This window comes from Oryzias latipes, chromosome 9 (assembly GCF_053564925.1).
Source record: "Oryzias latipes strain Hd-rR chromosome 9, Olatipes_Hd-rR_3.1".
In the NCBI taxonomy this organism is placed as follows: Eukaryota; Metazoa; Chordata; class Actinopteri; order Beloniformes; family Adrianichthyidae; genus Oryzias; species Oryzias latipes.
The window spans coordinates 10522523-10537540 of record NC_136245.1 but is presented as its reverse complement, the minus strand read 5'-3'; the positions used below and the strand labels follow the sequence as shown (position 1 = coordinate 10537540).

Below are 15018 nucleotides of genomic sequence, written 5' to 3'. Positions count from 1 at the left end.
GCAACATGAAACCACAACTGCAATGTACAACACAAAACCTGCACTTTATTGATGTGGAGCTAACAAAGTTTTAGCACAGCTATACAAATTCAAAGCTCTTTTTGGTTTAAAATCAGTCATCAGTGTAAAAAAAAAGAAATTTACATTCAAGAGTTGAGCTGGAAATCACTTCTGCTGGTCTTCCATGGCACAAAAGTAATAAACTCCGCCCAGCCAGATGATAAGAAGGTGAATTAGTTTCAGAAAACACCAAAAACAGTTAAGACACTTGAGGAGAAAACTTGAGTTTGACCCTGCAAGACACCGAGTTCCAGTTAGCTGCTTGTGGAGGCCTTCAGGTGCGCGTTACTTTGTCCACAGGCATGAATCCCGTGTCTCCCAAAGTCCTGAGGGCCACCCTGCCGCTTGGGCGGATGGTGATCCATGTGATGCTGCCGTTGTTCAAGCCCATACGCAGCCAACCCTCAGGGGGGAACTGAAGAGCTCTTAAGAAAGGAGAAACAAACCGGTGTTAGGCCAGGATTTGAGAGGAATGGAAGCTTTGCTTCATGTCTTATGTATATGAGAACAGGACTAAGTGACCCCCCCTCTCAGATTCCAAACAGAAGATACTTGAAAAAGCCAAAATCCCAAAAAACTTCTACAAGAAGTAAACAGCTATTACTCAGTCATATTTGTCAGAATAACCATTTTTGCTCTGCTACCTTTATTAACAAATTCTTGCCAATTCTTTTTTGTTCTACTTTTTTTGTAGTGTAGGTTATTTAAGTTATAAACTGGCCAATCAGAGGCCTCAAAGGTTTGGTGTGCCTGCTGGCCAACATCCAACATTTGAAAAGTTTACCAGATTTTATGTAGCCTGCTTTCAGTGGTAGGGGTGTGGCCTTCCAACAAGCCCAGTCCTGATTGGTGACAGTGGTTGCCATAAAGACGACTGATTTGGACCAATCACTGCTTCCTGGCATCATCTGGCTCCAATATGGCACTATTCAAAAATCTGGTGACTGAGTTGACCATTTTGTAAGTGAGCCAATTTTTATGGGTGACATCACACACACTCAGTCCAGTTCTCATATACAGTCCATGCTTTTTGACTAATCAGGAGACTTGTTGAAACGAGTTTGTGCAGCATGAATCTGTCCCAAACAACAGCGTAGAACAAGAGCAACAGGGCGTGAACAAAGTCCAGCCCGGAGCGGTGAGGACAAACTCTGGCGTCGGCCAGGCGACACAAACCTGCAGACAAAATAACGGATGACATTGGCATGACACACGATGATCTCATAGCTGTCCTCCTTCTGCTTGGGGTCAGCTCGGTGGATGTAGCGGCGGAAAGCTGCCTCGATGCGAGCTCCGTCTTCGTGGTACTGCTGGAGGACAGTAGAGAGGTTGAAAGCTACCCCTGTTCACAGAGGAGGATTTCTGATGACAGCCCATACATGATGCTGGTGAGCGCTGTAGGGAATGACGAAGAGTTCAGTTCTAAGGGGAAAGGAGCATTTTACCACTGGATAATGTTAAAAGGTAAAATTTTACCATTTGTACCTCAGCAGCTCAGACTCTTACAAAGAAAGAACAAAAAGATAATAGTAGTTTAAAAAAAAAAGCTAGACTTCTTGAAGTTTTTAGAAACTAACTCTTCTTATGAATCATTCCGGCAGCAATGCACGAATGCATTTGATGAAAATGACATTAAAGCAGCAACAGCAAAAGAGTCGGATTGGCAAAAAAACCTGTCAAAGACCCACTCCAATGATGTTTTGGTGGTTTTTTAACATGTTCTTTCAGAATTTTTCTGGTGATGGAGGACATATATAAAGGAAGTTCAGCTTAAAATTACATTGTAAATTACAATGAGTATTTCTTTATTCAAACTGTTGTGACTCAAAAAAGCCGTTTAAAAAAGATGGTTTTTGTTACATTAAGAAATATGCTGGACAGGCCCACAAGCTGCGTTCTGATGGATCCACTTCTAGACGACTAGATCTGTATACGTCTTGTTTTCCTCATCTGAGCTGGCTCCAAAATGTATTGCTGGATAGCTTCAATATTGCTTGTCATTTCTTTTTGCACTGCTAATGTTTGCTTTGGGTTGCGTAAGCTAGCAGGAGAGCGTGTAAACAGACGGATGATGGGAAGTGGGGGAGGGGTTGCTCCGCGCCAACAGACAACAGAATTTTTAAGGAACTACTGCCACTGCAGAAATTATATCGTTGAAAACGTCACAGGTTTTAAAATTTTGGCTATTAACTGCATCATTTTGGACCACTGGGAATGATCAGAGGAGGTCTTTAACCAAAAGGCGCACTACAGACTCATCAGACTGGTTTGTTGCTTCTCTCACCACAGCATCAGGCTTCCAGTGAGTGACGGGTGGAACAGGCTGAATCGGTGCTCCTTCTCTCAGCATGTCACAACTAACCAGGTCCACACCTTTGTGAATGGCATTGAGTGGGGAAAAACATATTTATTTGAATTCTTATTAATGGTTTGAATGTCAGTTTGATAGCCAAGTGTCTGTTTTTGTTACCTGGGAGATATTTGCTGAGGATCTGTGCCGTCTCCGTGGCCCTGGCCATGCTGGAGTGAATTAGCACGTCATACTTCAATCCCAGCGCCGCTAATCTCTGACCCGTGAACTCGGCCTGCTCCCGGCCTACAAGAATATTGTTGGAAAAGCAATGATCAGACACAGAATGTCCCTGGACTGGACCGTTTATCAGAATCTATTTTGAAATTGACCTAATGGAGTGAGGATCCGATCTTTATCGCTGGTGCCGCTCAGGTTATACTGGGAGTGTCTGATGAGGAGGATGTTGCGCGTTGCCTTGGGCTTGCTGTTGTCCTGCTCTGAGCTGGGGTCTTCTGTGGAGCTCTCTTTCCTCTTCCCATTGGACAGCACGGACGGGTCTCTCCTAGAAGGGTTAAGACATGGTTATTTTCAGATTAAGAGTGGCTTAGGTTGGGGGAAAAAACTGGGTTATCTCAAGAGTAATTCAAGATCAAGAGCAGTTCATTACTTTGAAAGCCTTCCCTGTGTAAGGCGTTTCTACGATGGAAAAAAATAAAAGTTTAAACTTCTTACCTAAAGAATTTGAAATTGCTGTAACTTAATTAACACTTAGATCAAACAGGTATAAATAATATATCACATTAGTGGTTTTAGGTTTGTTGCTAAATTTATACTATGTTTCTAATCCGTAAAACGCAGTTTTGATTTTCATAATAAAATCTTTTCTGTAAGCAACTATCTCCGGGTTTGTTTGTTTTTTTGTTTTTGTCTCGTTACAAAAGTGAGACAAGAAAAACAAATACCAATGGCGGGGCCAAACTGGGTGGTCACTTACTTGTCCCAGTTGAAGTCCCAAGCGTGTCCGGTCGGCGTTGGAGTATGGGTGCCCGGTGTCCACGCCGGCTGTGCAGCTTGAAGAACGGGGAACTTGGACCTCCAAACCCTCCTGGCCTCCCCGCTGGGCTCCCCTAGGTATCCACGAGAGTCAGCAAACACCAAGACGGCGGAGCCTCCAGCGAGCCCGCAAAGAACTTTCACAGTTTTCCGATAAAACATTCTGAGAGCCGCCGAAGTAGCACAGCGAAGCTAGCTTATTAGCTGAGCTCAACCGGGGGTGTTGTAAATAAAAAACGTGACGTTGTTTATCCTCAAAAATATTTCTCCAACGCTAACAGTCGTTTGAATATTAGATAAAGTCCAGTGAGGCAAAAAAAAATCTTATTCTGTGGCACAAGTATCCAATATATTTTGAGACTTAACGAAAATGAACGAAGCACAGAAGAAACAGAAAAGCCATCCAGACCAGTGCGATGATCTACGGTGGCCAGCCAGAGTCAAACCTTTCTATTTCGCTCTTTGCCTCACGAGGGCGCCCTAGACTCATTGATGTAGCTATTTTTTTTATCCCAATCGAGGAATCATTTTAACATAGATCACTTAAAAAAATAATAATTGTGCACATTTATAGGCATATATAAACCCCTGTGACTATGGTTTATTATCTCAAAATATCCCTGTCAGAATCACACAATGGGCTTTGGGTGTTTTCAGAAAACAAAAATAGTGAATAAGCCCAAATACTTTTACTTTAATTATGTTTCCTTTTTCAATTAAACTTATATTTAGCCTCTGTTAGTGTAAACAGCATAAAACTGTAAAATTCACGAAGAATTTGCTATTACTGCATACAACTATTCCAAGACAATGAATTTCGATGAACAAATCTGAAATTTGGCAAAAGTCGGGAAATATATTTTACGTGTATAAAGGCGGGTTAGTGCGATTAATGGCGTCCAAGATAACCTAGCATAATCATTTTTATTAAGGAGGTTTTGTAGCGGCGAGGCTCCACCTTTTTCGAGCGGTTCTGTGACCTCAGCAGTGGGCTGGATTTTTTTTTTTTTTTGTCGGGCTTTCACAGTGTACTCCCGTCCACAAACGTCTTGGACCTATGCGGCTTCAGCGACAGCCACAGGACCGCTCGTGCCGCTCCCAGCCGCTGAGAGGCCCGCTGATCAGCACGCTGGACGTCCGTTTCTTCCACGCGCCTCCAATCGGAATAAATAACTGAGGAATGTTGGATTTACAGAATGCCCAACAGCGCTGGAAAGAGATTTAAACCCACCAAATACATCCCGGTGTCCACTGCTGCCACACTCCTCGTCGGATCGACCACTTTATTTTTCGTCTTTACGTAAGTTTTCGCGGCTCCTCGTTGTCATGGTTAGATTTCTAGGGACCGCGGTTGCAGATATAACACACTCACAGAGGGTCTTAGCTGCAAGTTTGAACGGGCGGATTGATGGGTCGGGGTGTGGGGAGGGCATACCTACCCCATCTGCAGACCCATAGGTCTAAAATGCTGACGTGAAGAGGAGCGGCCCCTGGACTTGTTCCTGGAAAGAGGAACTTCATCGAAGTGGACATCTAGGACCAACACAGGCCCAAATAACTCAATTCCCCACCAGCTCTTCCAAAGATGCAACTGATGATGCAGTTCAAAGGGTTGCATTGATGTCATTCCTCTCAGTCGGAATTCCAACTATAGAAATCTGCTCAGAGGAACTGTAATCACAATCTGATGTTGCAGAGCGTTACCTCCTAATCTCACTAAATGGGTTGTGCAGATGGAATCATAACTTCCTAGTTTCTCTAGAAGTCATTATGATCATGGTTTTGAATGGAGGAAGTTGAGTGTACTAAAACACAGAATAAGGATGACAGCAGAGGCAGAGATATATATGGTCTGAGTCATCCGTCCTTCATGCATTCATCTTATGATAGTCCTATGTTTATCAATGAAAATCCACCTGGGGGGGATTAAAATGAAGCCAGAAACTCTTTGGTAGTCAAACACTAATGCAGTTTCCAACCATCCATGTGGCAAATGACAACATTTTGGAATCTGGTTCTTCGCTTCCAAGGCTTCGGAAGCTTTTGCGGACTTTGATCCACCACAGACGCACACAAGGATGCCAAGTAATTCTGCCGTAATGTAGCTTTTTTTAATGGTCATAATCTGTCCAGGCATAAAATTATCTTAAATGTCTCAGGTGTGTCTTAGTACCAAAACTTCGCATGGCGTTTAGGGTTTTTGCTAATAGTCCCAAAGATCCCAGCATTCCTTGGTGTGCCTTAGTTTGAATAAACAAATTGACTGATTTACATGTCTTGATTTCCATTGTTCCCTTTCATTTCAGTAGTCAGCGTATGTTTGTCTTGAGAGTCACCAGGCCTTGTTTTGTTGGGTTTCGTGCAACATGCCGCTTAAAGGTTCAGCTCCTAACAGATGGTTTAAGGTTGGGGATTAAGGTTGTATTTTGTTGCTCCTTTGCTCCAGGGTTAGAGGTGCAGTCGATGTGGCAGGTCCACATCGACTGCACCTGGCGGGGGTGGCGGAGGCGGCGTAGGCAGGGCCGCAGCCTCATCTGTAGTGAACTTAGTCTAACCTTGTGTGGTTGCAGAAGATGGCTGCACACGCCGGAGTACAGCAGCGTGCCTTTATGCGAAAACCTTCTAACCAAAATAACATGCAGCTAAATGCAAAATTAGGACCATGCCGAGTCACATGGTCAGCTGGGGTCAAAACCATGTCACGCACACATATGCACACACACATACACACACAGATGTGAGTTTACGCTGAATGCCAGAGACATGGCAATCTTTTTTTATTCACTGGCCGCAGTGTGTTAGAGGTCTTGGGGTGTTGCCAAAAAGCCAAATTGGTGTCATCTGGGTAATGGAGGAGACCTGAGGACAGCACTAGTACCCACACACACACACACACACATGCAGGAACATTTTTTCCTGGGTTTGGCTTGCTGACACCTGGCATCAACAAATACGTACGGGGGGATTTTTAAATTCTATCCTTTACAATTACAAGTGATGATTTAATCCATGAGTACAGATTTAAACATGGATGCAGTTGCAGCTTAGTGTTTTTGTGTGTCTGAATTTGTCCCGAATCTCCACTGCTGCACAGCAGAAGCTGCTTAATCGCCACCGCTGACCACAAGCCAAACCGCTACCTATCCAGGAAACAGACCTGTCATGTAGGCCGTCGCACGCCAAGGCGACAGTTGGTGTCAGGGCACGCGAGTGGATGTTCCTAAACTATGTGGGCCAAACTAGGGAGCTCTGATTTTTGCTGTGAGTTGAAGCCAAGATGGAGAACAGGCATGACGGGGGATCTAATCACTGGCTTCCACATCTGTTTCCTCCCTTTCATGCAGTGACTCAGACTTCATTCGGAGTCACTATGTTTTGTGTCTGTCCTCCAGTCAGAGTCTCTTTAGAGACTTAAGAGAGATATTTCTGAGGTGGTGGCAAAGAGTGTGCAGAGAGGTCAAAAATGCCCGACCTACTCAAGGTTTGGCACTAAATCACCACTATACCCGGGAATCTGACTTTCTTAGCACATTTTGATTATGGCCCACATGTTTGCTTTGGCTTGAGTCTGTTTAAGGCGCTAACTAACTTGTTGGAGTAAAATTCTTTGTCTGAAGCATTATTTAGATATAAAAACTAAAGGTGTGATGATACAGAGATATTACTGCAGATTAGGGAGAGTCAGAATTCCCGAAGGAAATCTTTCTATGAGAGTATCGGAATCATGTTTATGCTTAACACGTCCTGCCCGTCATGCACGAGAGGCCTCCCCTGAAATACTCAAACACCATTCAGTTCGAGCCTAAGAGCAGAGGGAGAATGCCGATCCATTCCTGGTGCCACACAGACAAACATCCCATTTCTAATCTGTTTGATGAGGTGAAGAATAGACCATAGATGTGTTTTCCTAATATCTTCAAACATGGAGCACAGGTTCGTAGAGATACCATTTTTTTTTATTAACTACGGATAGAACTTGCAGCACAGTGGCAGCTTTTTTTTTAGATTAGATAAGGATGTAATATCCTCTGCAGGCCCTCATCCATCAGCATCTGAGAGCAAGGGTCTGCATGTCGACAGCTGAAGAGCAGAGCTTTGTCACTTCTGCTCTGCAGGGGTAGATAAAGTGACAGGCAGACTGAACTGAAGTGAAGACCTTTGACAATTCACAAATGTAGAAGTGAAGGTGGTTTATGATGTTGATCATCTTTTCTTTTAGTTTTACCATTTTATTCTTTGGATGAAGGAGTGGACCTAACATACTTATTTTGGTTCTTGGTCCGATTTGTTTAGATGGTTCAGAACAAAGACAGTAATGGGAACTTATTTGAGGTTCAGACAAATCTTGATTTTAAATCCAAATCTAATTAAATGCTGTCATGAAATGGATTGTCGATTCACATTGACTGGGCCCTGCACGGTCTGGAGCTGCCGCTCAACAGCTGCAGGGCACAGTTATGTCCAGCTGTTCTCAGACTCCAGTTAGCAGTCGTCTTTTTTTGTCATTCCACAGTTCTTTTTTTGTTTCAGAAGACCAACAAGCAAACCACTACACCTCCATCTCAGCAGAATATGTCAGACATTCGTAAGCCCCTGACGGCTGATAAAGTTTGGTGGCAACGTTGTGTTTGTCTTTTTTCTTTAAAAGTTAGTTTCCTAAACCATTCTTTTACCCCCGTTTCCAGACCCTGGTCCAACAGCTTTACGCCTCAGTCAGATCCACGGGTTTTGCTGCAGGTTTTTTGGTTGTCTGGGCCTGTGGATGGTCACAGACAGGAGCAGTCGGTGTGTCTTGCAGTTCCTTGAGGCTCATATGGCCACTTTAAGGATCTTCATGAAAATGAAACGTACGATTGTCATTTGTGGGATAAATGTATTGTGAAGTATTTGTACGGCAAATAAAAGTTGCTCGCACTTATGACGAATGGAAAGTGCTCTTAAATTTGTCCTTACGCCACACATGAGGTGCAAGTGCCCGAAGGATGCCCACACAAATTACTTTAATTGCCCAAAGTATTTTGATAACCCGAAGAAAAACTTTTCGCTCTACGCCCTCACCCAGCAGCCCATGAACTTCGTGCGGCCCATCTGTCAGAAATGTACACGTTTGCCCGTTTTTATTTTATTTTTTGCCTGCAGCCTATTTTCACCCGTAAGGGCAGTTGTGACCAACGATTTAGGTTTGGACGATAATATGAACTGAGGTGCAGAGAGAGATGGAGAAGCTCATCATTTTGACTTTTCAAATTGTTGACTCTCAGGAAAAAAATGATGTTTAAGTGAAAAAAAAAGTCACTTATTAATCTGTTTGGCAGAAAGTGCCTGTTTTTTTAATAAGCAACAGTTTTTCCTTCATGTTCCGAGAGAGTGAGATGTTTGTTTACAGTTTCATATGATTAATCATAAATGAATCGGATTGTGAACATCCTAATCTGTAGCAGCAGGTGATTAGGGAGCTGATTGGTATATAATGGGATGATTTTCCAACCCATGTTGAGCTTTAATAGAAACCAGTGCTTTCTAAAATTAACGTGTCCTCTTTATTTTTCAAGCTTTGAAATGAAAGACTCATAAATCATAGTCATGCTTCTTTGAAAACATAGAGGAAGTGTTTTTATCTTTTTTTAATCCACAAACGTGTCATTTCTGCATAAGATCAAGTAGAGACGGGGAGTCGTGTAGTCCAAGTCTATTTAAAGTGCTTTTGGAAAACGGTGAATTTCTGGAGCCCCCAGCCCCCCTCCCCACCCTTCGAGCTTGCCAAAAGAAGTAAATTGTGTCTTTTGATGCCACAGTGCAGCTAAAGAGATCCATGTGTAGTCGGCGCACAGCAGTGTGTGGGCGAAAAAGTGCGGGAAAGAGCAGCAAAGTGCTCTGAGTTTGCAGAGCTCCTCCACCCTTCCCGCAGCAGAGCGAACCCCAACCGCCTGTACTCATGGGGAACATGTGGGATTCATTTGTGTCCCTCCTTGGGTGTCTCCACCTTGTTTTTTGGGTCGATGTAGGGGAAGAGTGTGGCTGGTAAGAAGCAGATCGGTGTGTCTATATTCCCTCAGTCAGAGTTGCTTTTCGAGAGGCCAAAGAGTCAAGGATGTGTCTCTCAGTGGGGCCAGAAGCAAAGAAAGGCAGATGAACTTCAAGACTAAGAGGGCAGGTTTTCCTCATGTTTGGAACATTTTAAAGGGGGGCTGGCTTTTTTGAATAAATCTGTAAAGCAGACTATATGTCTCTTGGCTGTTTTTTCATTAAAGCCATTATTTTCTATTTTTTTTGTAGATAATTTATGTTTTATGAGCATTTGCAACAAAATCATGATTTTTTGACACATTAAAGAACATGAATAATGATAAAATAAATTTAAATATGTCATAAATTGACTGTACATACCTTACATACATGTTTTGTCAAACGTGGGGTTGAAAAAAAAGTTGAAGTGTTCAACAAAAAAGCTACAGAAGCTAAAATTTCCAGCTAGTAACATTGAAACGTTTTTTACTTTTTAAGTGTGCAACACTATAAATGGTGGCATTCAGGGGTTTGTATTTGCTTTCGCCTGCTCCCCTCATTTGGTTCATTGCAGATGTGACCTTCTTCTTCCACATCTGCCAAGGGCTATTATTGTACACCTCTCTGAACAAGAATAGGAATCTCTTTTTGACTGACTTTTATTATTGCAGCTCAATCTGCCCACAACCACATTGACCACGTGTTAAAAAGGGTCCTTTATTTTTTAAGTTCATTTTCCGCTCAAAAAGTCTTGAGAAATGAAACTTATACTGTATAATCCTTTCTGCTTTGGGAAGAGAGGGTCGTTTTGGATGTAAAAATATTTGAAATCACCTATTGTTAGTTTAATATCACACTAAAGAGGTTTGTAAGGATGAATTATCTGTCTGCGGTTTTGAACATTTTATTTGTGTAACTTTGTGTAAAATTAATATTTTCTCAAAGAGGCAACAGTTAGGTCAATGATTTCCTCTTCATTTTGGGGATTGTGCTGATTTTTGGTGACAGGTTACAGTGCTTCATCAAGTTAAAAACCAGAAAAAGGTTTAAATTTGCATCTTTGAGTGTCTGTGCTTCATGTTTGCAGGAAGGCAAAAACTAGATGTATTAGTCACTGTCAGCTATTTTTAAAATGATTTAAAATGTAAAACAATCAAAAACAAATGTAATTGTAAAGCAAATGTATGTGGCGAAAAATATTTAGATTATTTCTTGTGCAGCAATACAGTGCTGTGGTGTGCTCGTCCCAAGTGTGGGTTAATGTAGAGGGTTGCCAGGCAGGGTTTTATGACATAAAACCAAAGCCAAATCAAGCTGAATCTAGTCAGATGTCTCCCTGTGGTGGTCCTGAAGGACAAAAAGGAAGTTGACTACAGCTAGCATGAGATTTGTGCAACTGGCTTTCCCTTCCCCCATGGACGGCTTGGGCGGGTTTCACAGGGAATCCCCAACTGGCGATGTCTGCTGTCGCTTCCTCCACTCTATGGTAGTTTTTTTACTCCATCTTGGTAAAATACCTTCAAGTGTGCCGGGAAGGAGGTCCTGAATCAAATGTTTTTCTCTTTCTGCATACTCCTTCCTCATAGCCATCATCTCTGGGGGATAGTCGTGATCCAGGTTTATTTTGTTTCCGTTCCACAGAAAATCTTTGTTCTCCCATGCCAGCCTGAGCATCTCTTCCTCGGTTGTGAAGAACGAAAACTTTTACCTGGATTGACCTGGGTTGGGCACCATTCCAAGGGGGAGGTAATAAGGCTCTATGTGCTCTCTGGATCTGCAAGGGTGTTAGAGGAGGGAGGTTCAAGTTCTCACAGAGTAACTTCTCCACAGAGTGGGTAATGGATAGGGACCCAATTTCTACTCCCTCTGGGACCCCATATATTCTGAGTGTCTTTCCTCGAATGTGCCTCAAGCAGTCAGTTTTATTTGAAGCTTTTCTTGCATTGTAATAATCATGGACAAGATATCATTCGTATATTGAAGATTCTTCCCATTTTCAGTCACCTAGGCTTCAACTTCGCTGGTTCTGTTCACCTCAGTCCGGAAATCATGCAGTTGCTATTTGTATCTTTTCGGAATTCTTTCACCTCTTTCCCAATGCCTCTATCATTGTCAAGCTGACCGGGTCGTGTTTGCTGTCTGTTCCAACCTCCTCATCGATGTGGGCAGGAGCTGTAGTCCGCTAAACCTCAAAATAATGAGCATTAGCCTTTCCTTTTAATCGTCTTGTTTTTCATGGATTCCATTTATGCCCCCTTTCTCCTTGGTCCATCCTAATACCAGACTTATCTTGGTATCCCACTTTGGGGGCGTTTTTATAAATTCTTGTCAAACCCTCTTTCTAGGTCACCATCCCTTTTAACCCATAACCGGAAGCACATCTCTCAACTTTCAAGGATTTCTTTGGCAAAAGTCAATTAAACACATGAATGTCATGAATGTGAGTCTCACGACATGGATACCCATGGTTCACACCTCACAGATGCAAAGTATGAGATCCAGTGTGAAAACATGACAGTTTGGAAATTATGACATCCTTACAAAACATCAGACATGGATGCACCTAGAGGACAATGCATTGGTCGGGAATTGAATCCAGGTCAACTGCTTGGAAAGCAAGCCATGCTGCCACTATACCACCAATGCACATTCTCTCTGTAGCACATTTACAAAGAAATACAATGCTTAGTGTGTGGAAGGTAAAGGATAGATGTAAAAGACCATGCCAAAGTATACATGATGGGCGAGTGACAATTCTGTTGCCACATGCACAGGTTGGATTTTCATCAGGATTGGCAACAGCTAACCCTTGTGCTATCTTTTGGGGTCCAGCCTCCTAGGCACGTTAACATTGGGAGTGGGGTCATCTGGACCCCACCAGACAGTGCGCTGAACCTTTTTCCTTTAATGATTTTTGCTCTTCACTGGTGTCCAAGGATTACATGAAATCCTCTCCACCTTTATCCACCTTTGTCATGGTAGGGATAACACGTCAATGTAAGGGTGGGCTCATGTGGACCCCATAAGAGAGCACAAGGGCTAAAGAGGTGCTAACAAAGAGGTAATGCTATCATGCTAACAACAGAAAATCTAAATGAACTGCTTAGCTATAGCTAGAAGTGGGGACTACAGTCAAAATATTGCTACTCAGGAATTGCTAACATAAAAAAAAGTCAGTGCTGAGCACTGCTACACTTCACTTTCTCCAAGCTTACACTGTTGCTCTGATTTTTCGGAAACCCTGTACAAACAAACCCAAAACAAAGCACCCTGCAACCAGGTTTACGCTCGAGGCTTTAGGGTTAAGTTCTGAACAGGACAACTTAGCCGATAAAATTGGATGGGAAAGCTTCTGCTAGGAGGAGGCTAGTTTTTTTCCATCCAATCAGGGATTGCTTCAAAACAATGATAATCATTCGTATATTACGGTAGTTTAAGCCATCAGTTGAACTGTTTGGGTGAGACAAAGATGTTTACACAAAACTGCTGATAGTCAGTCTTGTATCATGTGCAGTGAACTCATATTTACTGTTCTGGCTCGTGCTTTCACACCTATTTTTTTTTCTATTAGTCCAAGTTTGCTCCTACCTCTCAAGATGGTATGTAGGCGTATCAAAGCTTGAAAAAAATGCTACACACTTTGAGATGGTGCAGTTCTAACAGAGCAGTGAAGAAGAATTAAAAGGGCTGCATAGATGCTATGTATGGTGCTCAGTTTCAAACAGATTTTCCGTTTATCGAAAAAAAAAAAGGAATAAAACATAAAACAGTAGATAATACACACAAAAATGTATATACCAGAAAAATTTGGATATCTTTTTTGCTTATTTTTGAACTACATTATAGTTTTTTCTTCTCAATGCGTGTGTTGTCGTGGTTCTTTAAAAGTTAGTTCAATTTGATAAAAATATTTAGTCGGTACACAAGTGACGGAAAAAAAAACATGTGTTCAAGCGACCACTTTTAAAGAAAACTCTCTGTAAACGGCCATATATGCACATTTTGGGCTTCTGCATTCAAAACGTTTGAGTTGACGTATCGCTTTGCAAGTTTTTAAGTCAATTTCTGGGTTTTATGTATAAATCACGCAGCCATTGAATGCGCTTTGAAAATTAAACCAGTTGAACTTTGACCAATCAGGGACTTGGATTTGGTAGTGACATACACAGAAGAGCCAACCGTTTAAAAATTTATCATGAAGGAGAAATTCATTATTGTGGTTCGTGCCCGGCCGGAGATATATAACACCAAGTCTGCAGTTCAGTGTGAACTCCATATCTAAAAGCCTGTTCAAGAATGCCCGTTTAGTGTGTTCTTGAATGCGCATCACATGACCAGTGTGAACGGAGCTTCAGACCTTAGATTACATTTAAATAATACCACTATCGCCCACATTGCTCTTACATCCGTGGGATGTCATTTTACTAAAATATAAAACGTAATGCTAATCCTATATTTGCAAACAACATACTTCATCTTCAAGGTGCCTGTTAGATATTTTTTGTGAAGTTTGCTTCTTCTTGCAGGGAACTGACTAAATGCCTTCAGTTTTATAAGATGGCCTGGAACTGATCCTGACCGTTTTGGTAGTATTCCCTCGCAGCAATAGACTAAGCCAAATCAGGTAGTTAACGAAAAGAGCCTATTAGATGTCAATTCTGAAAGCCACTTTACTCCAATTTACGATCTTTAGATCTGGAAACCTAATCCCACCTGTGTTTGTCAGGGGTTTTAATTCACTCACCTGGATGTGCTTGCTTTGCTAAGAAGCCTTAAACAGTTTGGTCTAAACTGATGGGAGCAGCAGATATTCTTAGACGGCTCTGTACAGAACCGATTGCCGCTGACACTATGGGCTCTTTCTATAGTCTAAATGATTACTCAAACCTTGCATAATCTGTTGTGAAACTATTAATATACTGGTGAAATCCAGCTGATCCCCTATTAAAAGAAGTTCCTGCTGACACCTTGCACAAACCAATTACAAAGCTTAAATGGACATCTGCTGATGGTTTGATTCATAAGACGTGTCACATTAAATATTGGATAACTAACAGAAACACAAGGGACAGGTTTGAGTCCTAATATCCTTTGATAAATGTGTTGAGGTTTATGTTTGAGTCCAGACAGGAATTCATGACTCCACGTCTCTCTTTCCAAGTGAAGCTCCCCTACACTTCCACTTAACTTTAATTATTCAGGAGGTATAATGCACGTCTAAGCAGGACTTTTGTCATCCCTGCAAAATATTCTATAAATATCTATTAGCTCATTTAATCCAAATCTATGTGTGACCTTCCACTTACCATTTTCTTATCTTACATTTTGATCCCCTGTCTTTCCTGATGACGCAAGATTTTGTGCATGTTTTCTGGATGTCTGAAGTTCTGATTTGAGTGAGGAAGTGTTTCTAAGACCTGTTGTGTTGGATTCCATCCATGTCCGCAGCCAAAGCCTCTGTTTTCTAAACTAAAACAATCAAAATTCAACTATGTTGTTTAAGTAATCGTATATTTTGCAGTATATCTTGCCTATAATTCACTAAGCCCATGTTTGTGAAAGGAAGACAGAAATAAATCACATTAGAGGTCTATATACGATCTCCA

The 15018-nt window shown here is 41.9% G+C and overlaps 2 protein-coding genes across 6 annotated transcripts in view; one reads left to right on the top strand and one right to left on the bottom strand.

Annotated features, from left to right (window-relative positions):
* Positions 1-25: 25 nt before the first annotated feature.
* Positions 26-13173, bottom strand: pgam5 (PGAM family member 5, serine/threonine protein phosphatase, mitochondrial). Of its 5 annotated transcripts, none has more exons than XR_002873881.2 (7): positions 4846-13173; positions 3348-3480; positions 2743-2915; positions 2531-2656; positions 2345-2433; positions 1237-1455; positions 26-485 (listed from the first exon to the last, which is right to left on the bottom strand). XR_002873881.2 is itself a non-coding variant. In XM_078952648.1 (7 exons), exons 1-7 carry the CDS (start codon positions 4937-4939, stop codon positions 335-337), a joined length of 900 nt encoding a protein of 299 aa, XP_078808774.1. In that variant the 5' UTR covers positions 4940-13173; the 3' UTR covers positions 26-334. The 5 variants fall into 5 exon arrangements, 4 of the variants coding, with proteins under 4 accessions (XP_078808774.1, XP_078808775.1, XP_011477820.1 ...); XM_078952648.1 differs by having other exon boundaries at positions 1237-1370; XM_078952649.1 differs by having other exon boundaries at positions 1237-1367.
* Positions 4270-15018, top strand: part of zdhhc8b (zDHHC palmitoyltransferase 8b) — a 69715-nt gene continuing 58966 nt past the window's right edge. Inside the window, exon 1 of the mRNA XM_004072857.5 lies at positions 4270-4706. Within this exon, the coding sequence (XP_004072905.1) occupies positions 4603-4706 (104 nt within the window). The 5' untranslated portion in view covers positions 4270-4602. The remainder of the gene's footprint in view (positions 4707-15018) is intronic.

Bases quoted from the DNA above. Each gene is read 5' to 3' on its own strand.
- pgam5 (XM_078952648.1), bottom strand. From the start codon at position 4,939: ATGTCCACTTCGATGAAGTTCCTCTTTCCAGGAACAAGTCCAGGGGCC. The intron at 1,371-2,344 runs GTGAGAGAAGCA...ACTGTCCTCCAG, and splicing joins ACTGGAAGCCTGATGCTGTG to CAGTACCACGAAGACGGAGC. The intron at 486-1,236 runs GTTTGTGTCGCC...TCCTTTCTTAAG, and splicing joins ATCCGTTATTTTGTCTGCAG to AGCTCTTCAGTTCCCCCCTG.